Here is a 22,165-nt window from a genome sequence, read left to right on the forward strand (position 1 = left end):
GAGGGGGTTGGGTATGACCAGTTGTGCAGCCGCTACGCAAAGCGGGAAAGGCATCATCCTTCGTTGAGGAAGTGAATGCAAACACCAGTTCGTACCAAGCCATGGAGAGAGGGCGCCTCATAATCCATTTGGCTTCCTTGGGTCTCAGGGCCACACTCTCATCTTCATTCCACAATACGACTGAGTTGTTCCATCCGGCCACCTTAGGGGATAAACTTGACTTCAAGCAATGTGTGATGCTATGTGTCACTAACGGTAGGGCCAGGTCTAGGAAACAGGTGACGGTTTTGCATTTTTTCGAACGGGTGAACAGTCCCAGCATGCATGCATGCATGCCTTCCAGCTCTGCAGGTTAGGAATGCCAGGTAGGTGCGTTAGCTCCAACATCTCAGTTATCGATAACTATCCATTTATAATTCACTATGTTTGGCATCGCCCATTGCCCAGCAGTTTAATATGTGTTCATTACCTGAAGGTATTGAGTGGATCCCTTAAAATCGACACTACTTTCCAGAATTACCCCTATACATATAATAAATCGTTTCTAAACACCGGTACCGTTAAATTAACCAGACTTCATATGAAAATGAGTAACTCAATAAAGAAGTTACACCTTAAAATAATTATATTGATATTTACCACTGTGCTGTAGTATTAGTTAGTAATTTGCATGGCTAGCTTGCTCATTAATTATACGAGAACACTCTCTGTTTCCCTAGAAATTCAGCACACTAGGCAAAATTCATGATGCCTGTCAGTTATGTCCTTTTGTAAATAACATTAGTTACAATTACCACATTTAAATGTTACTCAATGTGCCTGTCTTGCAGGTAATAGAATTCGCAGTTTTTCTTGCCAGGGATCAAACTTTTGACCTGAAGACCACACTGCATGCTTCATTGGCTAGCGTTCAAGTCACTGAGCCATCGTGCTGGCCAACAATGACTACATATATTATTTCAACCATAGATCAAAGTCGGGGTACAATTCCAGATTCTTTGTTGCTAATTCCAAACATATCCATTGCCACTCCCACATTTTGTACTGCTTAAACATACACCTACATTAGCTTGGTTTAAGATCGAAGAGAAAACGTGGGATAGTGCATGAAAATGCACAGTTTCTACAGGAGTGGATAGCAAGGGAAGTCATCACTTGGAAAAAAAGTTTCCATTGAAAGGAATGTAGGAAGCTGGCCCTGTATATACTATACTAAAGTCAGGTACAGTGTGTACAGAGTCCAGGGAGTCCCCAGGGGTATAGTAGAGGGTAAATTAGGTAAGTACTAACAGCTCACTTTGTAGTAGTATTCTTGTTAGTTGACAATAATAGCTCCCCCGATTTTCAAAAGTAGTCTACTTGGTCTGGACATCTCATTTACTCGTGTTAATGTATGCAGTATTTTTCCTGATTGCTGTATTGCTCCCCTGTCTTTTTACATATCATGAAACTCAGTCTGAATAAGCAGCAAACTACTCAAATCACACTCTTGAAGGAGTGCGATGACTTAGGAAATCTGACCATCCAACAGTGCCCCATAGGTCTTTTGGGCGGTTTCCAATATACAAAACAGACCAAAGAACTTTCTTCCACTGCTGATTCAAAGTTGTCTCCTCTAAACATTTGGTGATAGGATGTTGATTACAGACTGAGTCGCATTATGCAGTACTTCACCTGAAAAATATCTATGGGTCTAGTCTCATAACTGCGGTTACATTGCGGTTAAGCTGGTTGATCATTTATTTTTTCTACTGCAGTTTTTGAATTTGATTTATCTGTTATTGCTTCCTCTTACTGTTCTGTGTTTTGAGTGCCCCTAGAAGATTGTTTCTCTGGCAGATGTGTGCTATACAAACCAAATAAATACAACTTATTAAAATTGCTGCAGATTTGCTCCTGTATTTTTCAGCACTTTTCTGATGCCTAACAAACTCAGTCCTACAAGGCATCATTCCCAGTATTCTAAAGTAGTGGGTTCCAAACTCCACCCCAAACCTACAGCTTTACCACCTTCATGAGCAAAGACACGCCTGCTGTGCACCCACATGCTACGCCTCCTCTGGAATGGGGTCCTTTGCGGTCTATGGGAGCCTCTTCCTTCAAAGGATCCACTTGGGCAGTTCCTCTTTGCCATACGTTGTGAATACAAATGGCTGGATGTTTCTCCTTGTGGGCTGGTGTTTGATGCATGCCCCTTTCTCTCACAGCAGGTTCCCAAACAGTGGGCAAAGAGGACTTGGCAGCATTTATATTCCCTGTGCTTTTACAATTGACCTCCCCTGTTGGCTTATATTTTTATTCAGAAAAGGGACTCATGTCCAGGAAGCAGATAGTTATTGGGAGAGGTCCAGCTCTGTAAACTGTGTGTAATTCTTCACACCTTTGCCTGCTTGAAGAGGTGTGAGAATAAGTAGTTAAGGCAGAAGTCAGAAAATATGTTTTAATTTGGTTTCCTAAAAAAAGAAAAAGTTAGATTTCAACTTTCTTAAATAACTAATTCTAATGACAAACAAATATCTCTATGTACTATTGATTTATTTTTCGCCAGTAAACTTTATGCCATGCAAATGTTTTTTCTAGCTCCTTCTAAAAACAAAGCTAAAAAAGTAGGCTTTTAAACACTGTAGACTATACCAAAGTGAACAGTTAATGCAGCCTCAAATAATAACAATGGATTAGTAAATGTCACCTGTATACTGATGCAAGAGGGCCCTGTTTATATGTTTTACATCTTAACATTGTGCAGCTGAGCCCTTCTTTCACAGTGTATGGCCACGCTTGACTTCCACAATGTCATATTTGGTCTTTAGATGTTAAAAATTACTTCATTTAACATTTCAACACCGAGGCCTTGTACACAGTGTCTTAACAATGCTTCTCAGCCCACATGGTAGGACTTTGATACCAAATGTGTGTAGACAAATCCTCACTGTGACTTTATGGGGCACTTACTTTATTCAACCTTCACAGTTTATTCACACTAGAAGATGAGATTGACTTTCACAAAAATGATAATTACTTTTCGTATATGGGGGGGGGGGGGGTACCCAGTGTCCTTCCTGTGCTAGTCTGCAAGCGCATATTGCCATCTTGGTTTAGTGTAACGCATGGTCTAGAAATGAGTATTTCATCTTGATAGGGGTCTCCCTTTAAGTAATGCCTCCCACCACAGGATAACTTTCTGAGTATTCCTGCAGGTTACAAGTTCTGTTATAGAGCAATCTAATGTCACTTAGTATCCATTGGCCCTTGCTGTAAAACATCTGGTTTCCTTGACTCTGTAACTCCGCCCCACCTGCCCTGTTCCAAGGACTTTGTTTTAGAGTCTCCAGGTCCCTCGTGACGCAACGATGGTACACTGGGTAGCAAGGGCATGACATGTCCTATATTGTTGTTGGGAATTGTGACATCTCCAGGGCTTGGTGAACATGAGCTGCAGCCATGCGGCATAACACATCTTTGTAGTTTAGAATAGTCAAGATACATTTTTCAGATTGGTTTGGCAAAACTAGAAATGAATCTAACATAATATCATTATTTTAATCATAATGCATCTGTTTTTCAAGCTCCTTAATCACCCTGCCTTGACTGATAGCTTGCTTAATCTACTCACCATCTGTACTGGACCCTCCTCAGTCATTCTCGATAGACACTAGAACCCCCATCAACCTTTCAATTTTAATTCTTTTGTAAACTTTTCACAAATATTGTTTTTAAAGTACGAACACTCTGTGGAGGATACTACAGGTAGAACAAACATATAGGTATTTGAACTTCATCACTTATACATTTAGGACTCAATATTCCTCACTGCTCTTATTTGTATTTGCCTTGGTGATCATGTGAGGCGTTGACCTTCACAGTGTGGTCTAAATTTTTGTCATACTGATTTGTGCCCCGGGTTCCATTCCCAGGTGAGTAAACGTAGAAGCTTTTGGCTTCATTTTTTTACCCTTTTAAAGACACTTTCAAGTCTAGGGTGTGAGGAGTTTCACATGTAAACGGTGAACATATGCCACTACATGGATCAAATATTATTTCTCATGGTGAAGGCTTTTTCAATTTCGGTGGTGGTTTTATAGAGTCAAAAGGCACCCCCTTTTGGTGTAAGTTTTTTCGGGATGGTGGGTCTTCCTTTTGGGACTGCAGGTATTTGAGAATTTATGAATTATGTGTGTACGGCTTAGCTGGACTGTATGTTATATTTCTGCAGTTACCGGGTACAAGTAGAGACCTAGAAAACGTGGCATCCCTGAAGAGGGCACTTTCACGTTGAAACACACATTAAAAATACAACAGTGTAGCCACAGTTATAATAACTAATAAGATGAATGACATAAACAAAATATTGAATCATGTACAACGAAATGTAAACACATCATTCTGCATTTGAAGACTAGCTGGGAATGATTTAATAGAATACTACCACAACCTATGTTATTATGGCAAATATTGTTTTAACAATTAGATATATGCATGAATTCATTGTAGAGTGGATGGTTACGAGAGTTCTAGGTATGTCATTTTGCGCATTTATAGTATGTTTGCACTGAAATCTGTATGAAAAACGTGTTTTAAAAGCAATGAGGATATATTGTTCATTAAAAAAATTAAAAATAACAATTGTTTTCTAAAGAAAGATGTTATCTAAAGTACTAGATTGTGGTACGGCAAAATAAAGAATTGAAACAAGTATAACAATCCTCTAAGCCGTTCATTTTTTTGTATATTTGTGACTAGTTTCCAAAAGAAGTTTCCAAAAGAATTACATTTGAAAGGTTGACGGGGGTTCTAGTTTCTATTGGGAATAATGTTCCTTACCCCAGTAGCCTCATTGAGGCAGGTGGTCCCAAGTTTTTTAAATATATTTCTACCCTCCTCAGTCATTTCCATGTATGTGCCAGAATTGTACTTGCTACCTAAGATCAATATATAACTACTAGACGTAGTATTCCAACTCTTACATGTCAGATAAACACAAACAGAGTTCTCTCACAATTTCGTGCCTTAAGACACCCCTTACTTGGGGGAACCCCGTTTTGAGAATCGCCTCTGCTATTTTTCAGCCTCTGACCAAAGAGCAAAGTGTGTTTTAAAGCCCTCGGGTCATGCTATGGTCGATGCGATAACAGAGTCACCGTCGGAAATGGAGTGATTAGCTTGACAGCTATCAAACACGTGAATTGTATGGACTTTGAAGATGGTTTGCAAGGAAATGTGGGCATCCTAACAGAGTCCCAGGGGGATTTTTCGTATTTGTAATAATAAGGAGTTGCATTTCTTTAATTTGAGATGTATTTTACTTATTTTTTTTAAAAATAAATCACATTTCAAATAATTATAGCTGTCTGTTCTGGATCCTTAGTTCCTATTTGCTCTTCTGATTTCAAGTTAGTTCATTAGCGTTTGAGCGCATTCATGCTTTAAGTAAACTTACTGTCTCTGTGGGGTTTGTGTTTTTATACAATTTAATGAAAGCTTGGATTCTCAATTTGGCATGGTCATTATTGTAACCGACGAGGCGCCTGCACATAGCATCATTGGTATTATGCTGTTAAGAAAATATGTCTTCAGAAGAAAATGTTAAACATGTGCATAGATCAAATACAGCTACCTGGTTCTGTGCAGAGCACCTGTTGCTAATATTTGGTGTAAATGTCCTAAACACGTTCCTGTAATACTAAACTCAATCATTAAAATTGTAAACTGTGCCTATGTAATGCTTTAACCTTTTGTGTTGACGGTTTTGCAGCTTTTGTTCCGTTCTGACTATGTTAAAGTCTATTTTTGAGCTTTTCCCCTTCTAATGGAGGATGTATTTCACTGGGTTATTTGTTGCTTTCAGAGGAAGATGTAATTTATGCAGTTACCATCTGGATCATTGCTGATTTTGACAAGCGATCTGGGAGACAACTGCTATCTCATGCCTTAAAACACATGGTAAGTTTCTATCTACTTGGCTCCTGTGTTTGCGATGACTTGCTGGCCCTTTAGTAATGGAGGAACTGCAGCTTCCGCTTTATTTCAGGAGGCCCGACAGATTGTGTTTACAAAACTTGGGGGCTTATGCACTCTTGCTTTCTTTGCTACTTGTCTCAGCGTACAGTAAACATATAGTTTTACTCGTTGACAAATTGCAGGCAATTTAGACCCTAAACATACAGGTGCATATCAGACTTGTAGACTGTCAAAATGACTCAGTTATTTTTAGTCAATCCAGAGTGACAGCCAGTAATGATATTCACCCACATAACCGCTTTTTGAAACCACACTTGGGATCTCTTTGGGAAACCACAATTTCGACAAAGTTGTTAACTCAGTCAAACACTATTTTAAAGAGGTGCCTTTTAAACCTGGAGATGCTCATTTTAAAAGTGCAGACTTACCGTCAGGGCCCAGCCTGTCATCTACACTCCGCATTTGTTCTTTGGCCTCTTTATTATTTAACACAAGGGTTATTATTTGAAGACTTTGTAAAACGTCATGCCGCCAGTTCAGGCCAATTCAAAGGATCATTCACCAAAGAAGCAATTAAGATTTAAGATCCAGCTTTATGGTCTACTGTACAACAGGTACTAAATCACAAGACGCTTGTACTAAACCCCTGTATATTACACAGATAATTGAATGGAAGACTAAAACTGGAATACAACAACTTTACATTTTGTTTCTGAGTGATGTTTATTGGGATATTACTTTGAGTTACCTCCCTTTAAAGAAGAACTAAAAACCTGCATGCCTTCTGCTCTAAGAGTGAGGCATTAAGACTGCCAAACCGATTAAGATTTCAGGATCCTTAAAAAGGACACACAAATAGGAGCATACTAAGCTCTGTAGTATCAGCTCCAGTGGATTCCACATTACCAGGTCCCAGTTCTTTGAGACTTCTGCCTCCCTCTAGGCCACTAGATTTCTCCATCTCAAGAGGCTTGGAGTATGTGCTGCTTTTCACGTCATTTTTTGAGGCCAAGGATGAGAATTGATTTGGACTACTTTGCAGTGATCAAATGTTTTTGACTCTAGTGTTTATGATTGAAATAAGACCCTCTTCACTCTTGTTAATAGTCAATCTCCTGTGATTGGTGTTTGAGGTGGTTGTGGAAAGGCACATCCATTACCTTTGATTCAATTGCTTCTACCTTTGTTTACCTCCTAAATAGACTGAATTGTCACTTGGGAGTGTCTAAATCTGGAGTGTGCATCATAATACCCCATCAACAAAGTGTGTTGGTATTTGTCACATTTTGCCGAAAGGTCGACATTTGTAGTTGTGTTTCCAATATCCTGGCCCTTGAGAACTGCTTGAGCATTCTTCCTCCTTTGCCTTGGGTACCTATGTTTAACTCAACCTCGATCTCAAAGGTTACTCTAGATACATTATAGCCATGTTTTACCCAAAAACAGACTTCCTCTGCTTATGAGGCATCTTTTGCTGGTTCACCTGCTGATGCTGAAAGCACTCAGTCTGAACCTTATGGTCTGCAGATTTCTCCTACTTCAGATGAGCTAGGCTGCACTCCTGTGTATGATTCAGGAGGTTGTCAAGGCATACTCCCACTCAAAAGCAAGAATTTTGCACTCTCTATGATAACACCATCGCGTGTATGAGGCTCAGAAAGTTTGTTTTGGCTCTCAATCTGAGATCTGCTATTGCATCACAAGAGATTGTACCCTGGTCAGGTACTGACCAAGGAGAAGGAGACAGACACCAAATTCATCAACTTCTGAATGCCCACCACCCCAATGTCCCTAAGCCGAATAGTGGAATTAATGGTCTTGTAGTCAAATCTGAGCAGAAGCTGAAAGTAGTCTGAATGTAAGACATTTTTAAAGCCCAGCAAACTAATTATCTTCCCCAAAGGCTGGTTTTTCAGGTTAAATAAAATTGGGGCTAGAGCCAATTCCTGGAGGATGCCTCATTTCACCTCTTTTATGATGAGCAGATAGGAGTGAGTTAAGCTGTCAACTTTGTAGAAACAATCCAAACCAAAGAATCCCTCCTCCCACTAGACCTACCACAGCAAAATGGTCAAATAAGATTTAATGACTAACACTATTAGATGCTGTGGCGAAGTCAAGAAGTAGCAAGTCAGCCATTTCTCCTTGATTTTCAAATATCTGATGCGCATCAAGAGAGTAATCTGAACTGATTTTGTGCTGTATTTGGTCAGGAAGCCGACATGAAATTAATTCAAGAGAGTCATATGGCCATGTTGGCAGCTAGCTACTTAATGATATGTTTTTCCATTTTTCAGCAAAGGTAGAGAGAACGGTGATTGGGTGGAAGTTTTTAAAATCACTGTGGTTGAGTCCACATTTTTTAATTGCAGTCTTCAGTCACCAGATCACAGGCAACGGAAGTGTTAATGTACCTACAGCTTTTGTTGCCAACTGCATGTCCAAGGTCTTGTAGATATGGGGTCATTCAGCGAGCCTAATTAAAGATTCATCAGGGCCTGCTTTACTTCAACTGCCTGTATCTTTGTAATAAATGGTACCATATCCACAGCAAACAGGGACGAGCAAGATGCAATGACGGTTATTGATTTGGAAGATCAGATCATCATAATACTAGCAATATTAGAAAAAGAAAGTCTTCCAATTTGTTGAAGCCAAATTGGGAGGGGTTACTATGTGTTCTGACATACTTGCGCTGCTGGAATGTGTTCTCAACTGCAAAAAGTTGGCGCAAGAGGTTAAAAGTGGATTTAATAATGAAGGTGATCTCAGCTGTATGGAGTATTTATAAACCTAGAGCCGCTCTCTGAGTCACACAAAAGAGTCCCTTGAGTAGCTTTTGTGCCATAGACGTTCTGCTTTTCAGACCTTAAATTGTTGCAGTATCAGGCTGCCAAAAATGCAGACAGCCAAGGTCTTAAAAGAACAAAGTGATCAGCTAAAAGCTGAGTCATGCTTTTTAGGTCTCGCCCAGTCAGCACGCATGCGTTGCTCGGAGAGCCATGTAGAAGCTGCTTTGGGAAGTGCTCCCAAAGCGGCGACCAGCTTGCTAGAACGCGCAAAAGCATGCGCGCTTGCGCGCTCATCACTTGCGTCTTTTAGCGCATCATCGCGATCACTTTTGCTTTTACAGCCATCGTGATCGCGATGACTTTCGTGGCGGCCAATGCTTGTTATCATTAGACATTATTACGCGAGCTTAGAGCTGTGTGTCAAAAGCTTGAAGATGTCCGTGCATTCATTTTCCCACATCTTTTCTTTCATACTTGTCACCAGATGATGATGTAGGGCATCCCTTTCTCCTATGCATAGAAATTGTTTTCCTGCATCTCGGACAGCCTCCGTCCCAGGACAGGGAGTGAGGGGACTCAAGGTTTGCCAGGGGTCAAGTACATTCTGCACATGCCGGTGACACGCTCTCGTACAGCGCGCTCCTCAGCTGCCCGGCGCGGCTCCAGCCCTTTTCTAACTTTAGAAGCAGCGCTTCTCACCTCCCACGCTATTTTTATTATTTAACAAAACATAAGGTCTCACCGCTCTCTAAACACTTCTTTCGGTTCTAGCCTCCCCTCCGGTGCCCGCAGCTGCTCGTTCGGCATGTCTTTGGAGCAGTGATGGGTGCTCGAGGAGCCGCGCATGCCTCCTTCGCCCTCCCCGGCCCGGACTGTCATTGACAAGACAGTGGTGTCAGCAGCTCTCAGCTTGGCTTGCCCTGCACTGACGACGGCAAAAATCAGCCGCCGCTGGCTTTGGGTTACATCGGAAATTGATCACCTCATCCCCACTGCGGTAAGAGTGGCAAAGTCGGGAGGAGGAGCTGCATATTTTGACTTCAAAAAACGCGAGCGGCAGCAGGAGGTCGGACCTGTGACTCCCCTAGCCTATTAAACTGTGTCTCACTGTCAAGGTAGTTCCCCATTGGGCACTGACTGGGATCTCAGTTTAAGTTAGGTGCTGCATGTGTCGGCCCCGGGTATGTCTGTACAACTTGGTTACATTGCAACAGTACTCGCAGAGCTGCAGGAGGATCTAGCCAGCCCGCTTATCCTATGCCTGCCTGGTTTAATGCAGCAACCGTCTATATCGTATTAGAACAGAGAAGGGATACCCACTAATATTTCTGACTCAGCCTTTGATGACAGCTCCGCCCCCATTGTGCAAAGAGTTAACCCCCCCACCCAAAGTACGAGTCTAGTTGAGCTCCTGCTATATCCTAATGTCCGCAGTTCATGCCTTGAGTCGCATCTTTCCATTGCCCCTCCCCCTTCAAACGTCTGGTCAAGATCACACAATAAAGTCAAGTTAGGAACCTGGCATTAGACATCAGCCCCCTTCCCCTCAGTTGCACAGCTGAAAACTTCACTGCTTCTTCTCCCAACCTGTGCCCAGAGTCTTTTAAGTCTGTGGCAGGCGCTGTACTCATGATGTACTCACTTGCCTGGCACCCTGAGCTTTTGGTGACCTTTCAATTCACCACTTTGCCAAGAATGCCTATCACACCAGCATCCGCTGCTTGCTGTGGGTATTGCACTGCCCAGGTACTTATAGCTAGTTCGGTGCTAGCAGGCAAGTGCCCTTCTCCAAAGCCGGGTCATGTGACCAGAGCGCCGAGAGCACTGCCTCGTGGTGTGAACTACCTCTCAAACACATACACCTTAAGAATGTAAACCTCGTGCACCAAAAGGCGTATGCCTACCAGGCTTTATTGCATCATGCCCACCTTCTGTGTGTGGTGTTCTCTCTATAACTGGTGCCATGAAGCAGCGCTTTACCAAACACACAAACCTTTAATGAAATTAACTGAATTCATCAACAACACTGCAATGTATGTAAATGTGCTTCTTCTATATTCATGAGTCGTACATATGTAACACACTCAAGTGTATCTACAGAATATCACACATTATCATTGACTTGAATCAATCAAAGGAAGGGAAACTGAGAGAAAGAACAAACGGAGATAGTAGGTTATATTTCTGAAAAATGTATATATTCAGTGATAGGACAACAGATTTACATCCTGGAAGACGAATACATGGAAATGAATTCAAGCAAAAACTGAGAACAGAGGTAAAAAAGGACAAAAACTCTTCAGTTCACAGCTAACACATCAACTCCTGGTAAGTATGACAAACAACCAAAATTAATTGATAAACAATGGTTGTATGTTGGTGACAAAGCAACGTTTTTTGGAGATGATGGAGGTGTCGACGTTTCGGTCTAGTATGCAGTCGTCATGTAGACCATCATCAGGACAGAACATTTCATTGCTGCAAAAGGACTCCCTAAATTAAAATAACAAATTAGGATTGCTAGTAATACATCATAAAAATCCTACAACTCATACATAGTCCATAGATTTGAACAGTTGTTTAAAAACTCCGTATGTCAGGCCGAAGCCTGGTGTTTAACCAAAGCCAAGCATATTACCCCTTCCTACTAATGCTTGGAAATAGAATTCATTGCATAATTCATTAACAGTTAGATTAATCATTATTTATCGATCATTAATTCTTCAGTCTTGGTTTATAGTGCGAGAAAGAATAATGCATTCTTTGATTTTACAAACATTGTTACCATGTACTAAAATATTTACAATTGTCAGGCATTCATACAAACTTAAAATTGACCCAACTGGTGGTCTTATTGGACGTGAATACAGTCATCAATCATTACAAAGAGCTTATAAAACAATATGCTTGTCACCTGAAATTTCAAATGGGGATATTTTCAAATCAAGGTGGATAACACGAGACGTGGAAAAAAGTCTCCAGTTGATTGAATCAAATCTAAAAGGATAGATAATTCCTATAAGTGTGTTGTTGCTAATCTGGAAAGAATGCCCAACAGGGCAAGCGTGGTTTTTAGTAACCTACCTTTATTCTGGTATGTGGAGAAAAGCTTTACGATGAACGGTTCCGAATAACTAGAAATTGAGCATACAGCAGAGCTTTGTATTTCTAAAAAAGAAAGAATAGGGCATCAAGTCTTGGACTATTTGTTTGACTAAATGCCAGTCTGCAGCATAACTTCACTAGCAGTATACTGTGTTGATAGTGGTTGCAATTAAGGTGTAGAAAAATGAACGGCAAAGTCAAATACCAGTTTTCTCTAAGTTGGGGATAGCCAACAGGTTGTTCTCCTAAAACAGGTAAATGAATAAGTCCGACCCGTAGATAGAATTTATATAAATTTAAGTTGAGCCGGTTGACTGGTCTACTGATTGTGTGTGCCTACATTTTTTTTTTATATAAGGGACACGATTCTCTTAAGGATAAGCGTCTTCGATCGTGGCCACAGGGTGAAAGGTATGTGAACCATTTCACTGAAAGATCTACATAGTTGTACTAAATCGGACTTTAAAAGAAAGAGACCAGCGTTCTTCTGACGGAAACAGTATCCGTTCCATTACAGTCTAAACAGATATATTAGACTCGCATTTTTAACAAACGTGGCACATAGCTAAACAGTTTCAAGAAAACGGAGTGACTGAAAACAGACACACTGTGTCTCTTCTGGTCAACGTACACAAAATTTGTTGCATTGTGACCTAAAGACATATTTAACTAGCATTGTTAACTTACTTGGATATCGGTAGTTGAAAATTCGAGCTAGTGGCGTGTTCAATCGGCATGCCGGGTCGTCAGTAACAAGAGCTACCCCCGGTGGTGGTTTTAAAGCTGACGTACCGGAAGTGAAAACAAGTGGTATGAAATCGAAGAGGGACTCGATAAGTCTCCCTTATAGATACAAACATCCATAGTTGCCATATTGGAAAAGGAAATCGCTATTCAGAAAGTTTTGTAAAAAAGGGGTGTAAAAAACAGTCAACCTAATTACTATCGAGAAATACTCGTGTGACTGCATCTGAACAAGAACAAATTGACAAATAGAGTGTTCTAGTTATATACCAAGACTGAAGAATTAATGATCGATAAATAATGATTAATCTAACTGTTAATAAATTATGCAATGAATTATATTTCCAAGCATTACTAGGAAGGGGTAATATGCTTGGCTTTGGTTAAACACCAGGCTTCGGCCTGACATACGAAGTTTTTAAACAACTGTTCAAATCTATGGACTATATATGAGTTGTAGGATTTTTATGATGTATTACTAGCAATCCTAATTTGTTATTTTAATTTAGGGAGTCCTTTTGCAGCAATGAAATATTCTGTCCTGATGATGGTCTACATGACGACTGCATACTAGACCGAAACGGCGACACCTCCATCATCTCCAAAACACGTTGCTTTGTCACCAACATACGACCATTGTTTATCAATTAATTTTGGTTGTTTGTCATACTTACCAGGAGTTGATGTGTTAGCTGTGAACTGAAGAGTTTTTGTCCTTTTTTACCTCTGTTCTCAGTTTTTGCTTGAATTCATTTCCATGTATTCGTCTCCCAGGATGTAAATCTGTTGTCCTATCACTGAATATATACATTTTTCAGAAATATAACCTACTATCTCCGTTTGTTCTTTCTCTCAGTTTCCCTTCCTTTGATTGATTCAAGTCAATGATAATGTGTGATATTCTGTAGATACACTCGAGTGTGTTACATATGTACGACTCATGAATATAGAAGAAGCACATTTACATACATTGCAGTGTTGTTGATGAATTTTTTCTTCAAAACAAGTCCCTTGTAGCATATTGTGACTTTAAATATTCAGTGCCCAAGCCTACAAGGGTTTATTGGGTTTCCCCTGCCTCTAACATCTTCTATATTCATTGCACACAACTAAAAAAGACAAAATGTGCGCATGGGAAGTGAGAGCAAATTATTGGTGCCCATGCGCTATACAAACGCCCAGAAATTCACTAGGGGGGTTTATTTCCTTAACGGGGATGTATTTCACTTACTGCAACTTTAATCATTTTGGTTTTTGAATTTATACCTCTGTATCATTGATAAGTTTTCAATAAATAAAATTGAATATAAAAAAAGTAATTCACTACGAAATAAGCACACACCAAAAAAAGTCTTTAGCGGAGTGTCTAATCTCCCAATGGACTTTCCAGCGCCTTGACACCCTGCTCTTATCGCTTGACGTGTGGGGTCTTGTGAAGGCAGTGCTGGGTTCAAGGTTGTAAACAGCTGACTATTCACATTTATTTTTATGTGTGCGTGTTTTTGATGGTGGTGCCCGTCTGCGAGGTCCTTTGTCTTGTATGATGCTTGGGGATGGAAAGCTCCGATATATACTTTATTGCCATTGGCAGGGTTGGTGGTCGCTGTGCCCTACTCAAGCGGGGTGCCTGCTATTGCTTTTGATTTGATTATTTGCCCATTTTATTTCCCGACATAGGCTGATTCACTTTCAGATGGCACAGGTTTGCCCAAGCCGCGGCTGATCTTTGCCAATTGATTGCATCACATCTTCACAACCTGTATGTTCTCTCAGTTCAAACAGCGGGTGTTACAGATGCACGGAGGACATTCGAATGAGCGTCTGCAACTTTACAGGCTGCGACTAACGTTTTTACAACCTGTGTTGTGAGTTCTCCAAACTCCCCAAAGTTGTAGGAACTCTTCAACTTCGCCAAACTTGTGATCGGGACCAATGGCATTATGGGCCTGCTGTGTTCTCAGATCATTTTGGATTTGCCGCACTTGCCACATAATCCAGCATCGGCTCCATAATTAGCTCAAGGAGATAAAAAAACAAGCATTGGCATAGCCAATAGGTCTCGCGTTTAGGACCGTATAAGTATTCAGTTATGCAGCACAATACCCTTGGTGCAACAACTGTTGCATGGCTAAACACTTATAAGGTCCCAAAGGCGAGACCTATTGGCTATGCCAATGCTTGTTTAGTGAGTCATCTGAATTGGTTGCACCTAAAAGGCATAAAGATTCCATAAGTAGCAAAGAAATATTGCTAATAGCTGCTGCCAAAGTAATGTTGCTCCCCTTCTTGTACAAATCATAAATATGGGTAGGTCGCGGAAGGGAATTATTGCTGGGTAAACTGCTGACAAATGAACTGAAATAATTATCGGTCCAAACTAATGGGTGGACATTTAATTGGAAATTGTGATGGAAGGATCAACCAAATGAGATGAAATGTGTGTTTGCTCACATGAAGATTCTTTAAGTTGTTCCCAGCCAAGGCCCTTCAAGTCCATCCCAAGAAACCCAAAGGGAGAGTCATTAACATTGACAGCATGATAGTTGAAGTCCCCAAGTTAATGTCATGCCTGTATTAAAGGCCACCTCACTGCATAGGTGAAAAGATTTATCTAGGAAGCCTGTATCAGAGCCCGGCTGGTGATAGTAAACATGACAATTATAATGAAGAAAGGGAAAGTGCTGTATATGCAGAAAAGGGTCCCAGAGAGACTATTGTCAAGGTTCTAACAGTGGAAAAATGAAAAATTACCCCTGTGAACAATATTAAGACCTACCCCTCCATTTCCATATCTGTCTAAAGACAGAGGGCCAGATGTAGGTCACCAATTACCGGGCGGTAAGGGCCGATTTCGGCCGTTACCGACCGGTAATTGGTTCTTGAGATGTAGGGGGCCCGAATTTTGCCGAATCTGTAAATTTACCAATTCGGTAAATTTACAGATTTTGGTAAATAACGAATTCCAGTGTACATGCGCATCTGTGCATGTACACCTGTGCCATGTGGCACACATACATGCCCTAAGGGCATGTATGTGTGTCACATTGCACACAAGCCAGAATCAGGGGTGCAACAGGTTGTGAAAGTGACACCCTGTCCCCCTTGTAAATTCGGTAATTACCGAATCTGTAAGATTCGGTAATTGATTCGGTAAATATACCTACATCCCGATTGCCAGTTCTTAAATACAGAATCCGTATGATTCGGTATTTAAGAATCGGTAATCTGGGATTACCTACATCGGGCCCAGAATCTTAAACCCCTTTCTTTAATATGGTGATCTCTAGGTCAAGGTCAAATGTAACTAGGTCAAGATGTGGTTACGTATATATTACATCCAGTTTGTTGTCTTTGATAACAGTAAGGACTTTGCTTCTGTTTTTGGTCATTTATCTTATTGTTGAGAATTGCTACACTAGGACCTTGGCAGGAATGGGGAAACAGTCAGAGAGTCCTCTGGAATTTACCTTGAAAAATATACTGAAAAATTCAGGGCATTCAACTATAATTGCAAGCAGTGTGCGTTTCAGCTATTAAAAGAATATTGTTCCTTGGTAGTATAAACTCTTCGAAATTGTTTGGTGACTGGAACAAAATGACCCATTGCACACGCAAACTTGATGCGCATAGACTCTTTTTTGGTGTACAGGTTAAACGTATTCTGGCAATAGTGATTTAAATACTAGGGTGACATGATGAGACCTAAAAAAGACTAGACTGACTACCATGGGCCCGAGCTAAAAGAAAACCAAGCACCATCCAAGGTGGCTGCCATTAACTATGGAAATATTAAGCCCATCAAAAATGCACTGTACAGCACCTACATAAACTAAGACCCCTACACATCCTGGTGTGCAGCGTTGCTGCCACCAGGAAACAGCTTGTAAGTGTGACACCTGGGGTGAGCACTTACAAGCTGCGTCCCACTGGCCTCGATTCTGCACACCAGGTTGTGGTGGTTGCAGTTTATGTTAGTGCTGTGCAATAGTGGAAATTGAGCCTTTCCATTTCAGTGTGATTCGCTGAATTTGCTTAAAAAACGGAGATTTAACCAGTCCCCAGCTTGATTTCAATGACTTGCTATTCCAAAAGTATAAAAAAAACTTGTTTTCTATACTTTCTAGATAACCTCTGTTGGGACGGAAAATTCCCCTGTATTGTGACTGACATGCATCCGTACCGCAGCTGCAGAGATATCTGGATCCCTGGTACTGATGTTTGGTCATGGGCAAACACGGATCAGGCGTGTGTGCCATGACCTGGGCTTGTTTCATGGCAATGTAGTCTTGTGAGACCTAGGGGACAAACCAAGCACTACCCTCATAGTGGTAGAGGGCTACTGCTCTTACCACTAGTTAAGTGACTCAAGCGCGTGATGACAGTATATACCTGTTTTGTGCTTAATATTGATCTGTAGTGTGAACAAGACTTTTTTACCTGTTTCACTGGAATGGTGCCTACTAACTGGCCCACTCATGTAAAGTTACACTACTGTGTACTTAACTCACCCTTGGGCTACATGGTGATTGTTTTGTAGTGCGGGGCAGCACCTGATACCTGTGTGTTGATGCTGGGGTGTATGTGTGCCTGAGCAGGGTACATAACAGGAACCTGTGGGTTCCTCCCTTGGCCTTCATGGTGAATGTGTTTGGTGCCAAACAGCGCATGATATTTTCCACTAATGAGTGTGTGCTTGTGCAGGGGAACATAACATGGAGTGTGTGAGTTCAATTTTGGAAGCCCAGGGCCTGGAAAGGAGTGTGGAGGTGAGAACTGCAACTTGCAGGCACAAGATGTGTATTGCTAACATTGCTGAGGGCTAGGGTGGGAACAGGCATATTGGAGGAAGGAGAGCTGATCATCCTTGCTTCACATCAGAGGTCTCTTTGACTCCAAGGAGAGTTAATGTTCAGTGACACCTGGGCTAATTGTCATGAAGATGGTGTGTCTGAAAAGGTTGGCACTGGAAGACTAAGAAATCATGAAAGAGAAAGCTTAGGCCTGAAACCCTTTGAGGCCCATTTTAGTAGAGGCTGACAGCCAGGTGTGATCCCTAGTTACTTTCTTGGTCTGTGTTGTGGGGCAGTCATAAATGGATACTCTCCTGCTGAGGCAGTCTGTCACTTTGACAAAGGACAGTGCAGCGGAGAGAGCATGTCTAAGCAACTGACACCTACAACACGGATTTTAAGGAACCACTCACGAAATCACATTTGTCTCTAGACTTGGACTATAAAGGTGTGAGTATGAGTTTCATACTTTGTTCAGCAGCAATATTCATCAGGGGAGAAGATCACTAAGACTTCTAGCTGCTGGAACCAGAACTTGGGGCCGAGGTCTGCTAGTCTCTCTGCTGGGTGAGGGGCCATCACCTAGGAAGTCAAGATAACGTTCCCTGAGCCTGGAGCAGCAGCCTTATGCCTACCTGCCTAGACTAGTTGATCCTGTGAGGAGGAGAGCTCCTGGAGGAAGAAAGACCTAGCAGGCATCCTGCTGAGGGGATCTGGTGAGCGAAGCGTTAGACAACAGGTCTGGTCGAGACCACTGCATGAATTAGGTCGGCGCCCCTGTCAGCCCGGTGAGGGCCACTGTGAAGCAAGTGCTGTCCTCTTGTGCAGAGCCAGTTGGCAACCACGTTAAGCCAGGTGGGGCCCATCGTGAAGTAAGGGCCTTTGGCTTTGTTCAGCGCCAGTCGGCTACCCCCATATTCCAGGTGAGGTCCACCATGAAGTTATGGCCGTCGTCCTTGTGGGAAGGAAATCCACAATCCCGTTGTGCCATGAGGGCCACTGTGGAGGCAGGGCCATTGCCTTTGACCGTTGTGCCCAGGCTGCTCAGAAGTACACTTACTGATTGCAAGGAGCCACAGAGATGGGTTTCCAACACCAGTGCGGGCCGTCCAGAGACCGAAGAGGCCCAACTCATCATTAGGGAAAGACCACAAGAGGTAGCAGTCACTTGGCATCAACATGCAAGAGCACACAGATATGCACCTCGGTTCTCCTGCGCTTACCGACCACCATCGGGTCAGGTAAGACTGTTCGAGACCGGTAGGCCTGTTGGAGTCTCATGCAGATTTAGGGCTAGATGTAGGTAAACGTGAAATACTGATTCCTTAATACCGAATTTTACCGATTCTGGAATTAAGGAATCAGTATCTCCGATGTACGTAAAGGTTCGTTAAAAATTACCGAATCGGTATTAATCTGTAAAAAATAGCGATTCGGAATGAATCGGTAAAAAACAATTCCGAAACCCCAATACCGATTTGTAAATATCGAATCCCATACCAAATCGGTAAATACCGATTCGGTAATTTAAAAATTCGGATATTGATGAATCAGCCAATCCTGTGCATCCCAATTAACTCCCAAACAGGAAGTGGCCACACCCAGGCAGCTGCACTGAACCTGGAGCTGACTGTGAGGCAGGTAGCTGAGCAGAGGAGCCAGGAGCAACACAGCCTCTCTTTGCAAAAAGAAAGCTAGCAAAATGGCCAACCGGGATAGAGAGAAGGAGTGAGCAGAAAGAAAAAGAAAACAGAAGTTCAGCGAGAAGGAGCTGAAGGTCCTCATCGAAGAAGTCACCAAGGACCATGACAAGTTATTTGGCAAGCAGTCCCTCCATGTGCCAGAATCGCAGAAGAGACAGATCTGGCTTACTATTTAGAGCAAGATCAATGCCATTGGGGTCACCCAGCGCTCATTAGAGGACATAAAGAAATATGGTACGACCTGAGGAAGACTGCGAAGGCGAGGATGGCGGAGAGGCAGAAGCAGGCCAGCAAAACTGGTGGAGGGAGGACCAGAGCACCTGCACCAACAGCCCTGGAGCTCATGGTTGAGTCCACCCTCCGCCCTCCAGCCGGAGAGTGTGAGTGGCATTGGCGACGCAGACAGCTCTGCCGGAGCTGCCAGCAAACAAGATAAGATGCATGCACAGCATGCTGTGCACCCCCCTCCCCAACCCCAATCCCCAAAGAGGCATAGGGACTCCCACTCCAGTCCATGTTTCACTTATAACCTGCAATGCATTATGGGAGATGTAGTCAGAAGTAACACATGTTCAGAACAGTCAGTCTAGCAAACCCAAAAGCATGTGACAGCAATTAGCAAGCAGAGGACAGTCAGTGTGAATGGCAGGCATAATGTTTATTGCAATGCAAATGCTGCCAGATAAGTGAGCATATCTACATTCTGTCTTAAAAGCGAGACATCTCGCAGTGCAGCAGAGGGAAGGCACTTAGGCCAGAGGGGAGATAACAGGAGGAGGACAAGTCGCCTGCAGGGCACACAACCCCACCACCACCACAAACGTCACCACCACCACCATCACCACAGCTCCAGACAATGCCGCCATCACCACCAGCAGCATCACCACTGCCACAATCAACGCCACCACCACAGTCAGGCAGGAGGCATGCCGTGGCCACCCTCCAGCAGATGGTGTCCGAGGAGGACAGCACATGTGGCCAACAGTCGACAGTGGCTGAGAATGGCAACAGGGAAAGATCAGAGTCCCCATCAGAGCGCGCCCACACATCCTCCAGACACCGCAGGGCAAGGGCAGCCAGTCCTCCAATCTAGGGCCAAGGTGACAGTGTGTTCGCTGGGCTTGAAGGCAACATGCTGAAGGTCTAGCACCTGCAAGGGAGAGCGATTAGGTCAGTGCAGCGGAAGATGGCACACATGAATGCGCACATGCATCGCATCGAAAAGGGCATCAGTGCCATTAACACCACCATGACTGAGGGAATCAATCAATCAATCAATCAGACATTTGTATAGCGCGCTACTCACCCGGAGGGTCTCAAGGCGCTTGGGGGGGGGGGGGGTCCTCTACTGTTCGAACAGCCAGGTCTTGAGTTGCTTCCTGAAGGAGAGGTGCTCTTGGGTCAGGTGGAGGTGGATGGGGAGGGAGTTCCATGTCTTGGCAGCCAGGTAGGAGAAGGATCTTCCTCCCGTTGAGGCTCTTCGGATGCGGGGAACGACGGCGAGGGCGTGGCTGGTCGATCGTAGTTGTCGGGTGGGGGTGTAGAAGGTCAGGCGGTCGGTGAGGTATCTGGGTCCTTGGTTGTGGAGAGCTTTGTGTGCGTGGGTGAGGAGTCGGAACGTGATTCTCTTGCTGACGGGGAGCCAGTGCAGGTCTCTCAGGTGTCCGGTGATGTGGCTGCGTCGGGGGATGTCCATGATGAGTCGTGCTGAGGCGTTCTGGATGCGCTGGAGCCTGTTCTGGAGTTTGGCTGTGGTTCCGGCGTAGAGGGAGTTGCCGTAGTCCAGGCGGCTGGTGACGAGGGCCTGGGTGATCGTCTTCCTGGTTTCGGTGGGGATCCACCGGAAGATCTTGCGTAGCAGGCAAAGGATGTTGAAGCATGACGAGGACACGGCGTTGACTTGTCTGGTCATCGAGAGGGAGGAGTCCAGGATGAAGCCCAGGTTGCGTGCGTGGTCCGTTGGTTTGGGTGCGCTGCCCAAGGCGGTGGGCCACCAGGAGTCGTCCCAGGCGGAGGGTGATGATCCCAGGATGAGGACTTCCGTCTTGTCTGAGTTCAGTTTCAGGCGGCTGTTCATCATCCACTCGGCTACGTCTTTCATCCCTTCGTTTAGGTTGGTTTTGGCGGTTGCGGGGTCGTTGGTGAGGGAGAGGATCAGCTGGGTGTCGTCGGCGTAGGAGAGGATGTTGAGGTTGTGTTGGCGTGCGATGTCCGCGAGGGGGCTCATGTAGACGTTGAACAGCGTGGGGCTCAGTGATGAACCTTGCGGTACGCCGCAGATGGCTTCAGTGGCCTCGGATCTGAATGGGGGGAGGCGGACTCTCTGTGTTCTTCCGGTGAGGAAGGAGGTGATCCACTCCAGTGCCTTCTCCTGGATTCCGATGTTGTTCAGGCGCTGCACTAGGGTGCGGTGGTAGACAGTGTTGAACGCTGCGGAGAGGTCCAGGAGGATGAGGGCTGCTGTTTCCCCGTTGTCTAGCAGGGCTCGGATGTCGTCAGTGGCTGCGATGAGGGCGGTCTCGGTGCTGTGGTTGGCCCGGAAGCCGGATTGTGAGTGGTCGAGGAATCCATTCGTCTCGAGGAAGGCGGCCAGCTGTCTGTTGACGGTCTTCTCGATGACTTTGGCGGGAAAAGGAAGGAGCGAGATGGGGCGGTAGTTTTTGAGGTCGGTGGGGTCGGCTGATGGTTTCTTCAGCAGGGCACTGAGCTCGGCGTGCTTCCAGCTCTCTGGGAAGGTGGCGGTGTCGAAGGAGGCGTTGATGATGTCCCGGAGATGGGGTGCGATGACTGAGTCGGCTTTGTTGAAGACGTGGTGAGGGCAGGGGTCGGTTGGTGATCCGGAGTGATGTGGCGTCAGCTGTGAGGCAGCTCTGCAGCAAGGAGGAGGAGGAGGACCGCCTGTCATTTAATAAGTGCTAACTTCTTGATTGGGAGCGAGTAGGATTGTCCTGTGTGCTGTTTGAGAAATTGTAATTTTAAAATCTTCTTTATGATAAAGTCAGATTTGAAGTCACACTTTTGAAAAAGGCACTTTTAGAAAGCTCAGACATGAGTCCCTTGCTCACTTTGCCAC

At 43.7% G+C, this 22,165-nt stretch overlaps 1 protein-coding gene across 2 annotated transcripts in view; it reads left to right on the forward strand.

Annotated features, from left to right (window-relative positions):
- Nucleotides 1–22,165, forward strand: part of UGGT2 (UDP-glucose glycoprotein glucosyltransferase 2) — a 1,586,510-nt gene that overhangs the window by 931,826 nt on the left and 632,519 nt on the right. For both annotated transcript variants that reach the window (XM_078657956.1, XM_078657957.1), the window contains one exon: nt 5,846–5,940. In XM_078657956.1, the coding sequence (XP_078514082.1) occupies nt 5,846–5,940 (95 nt within the window). The remainder of the gene's footprint in view (nt 1–5,845; nt 5,941–22,165) is intronic.

This window comes from Lissotriton helveticus, chromosome 8 (genome assembly GCF_964261635.1).
Source record: "Lissotriton helveticus chromosome 8, aLisHel1.1, whole genome shotgun sequence".
NCBI classification, from domain to species: domain Eukaryota; kingdom Metazoa; phylum Chordata; class Amphibia; order Caudata; family Salamandridae; genus Lissotriton; species Lissotriton helveticus.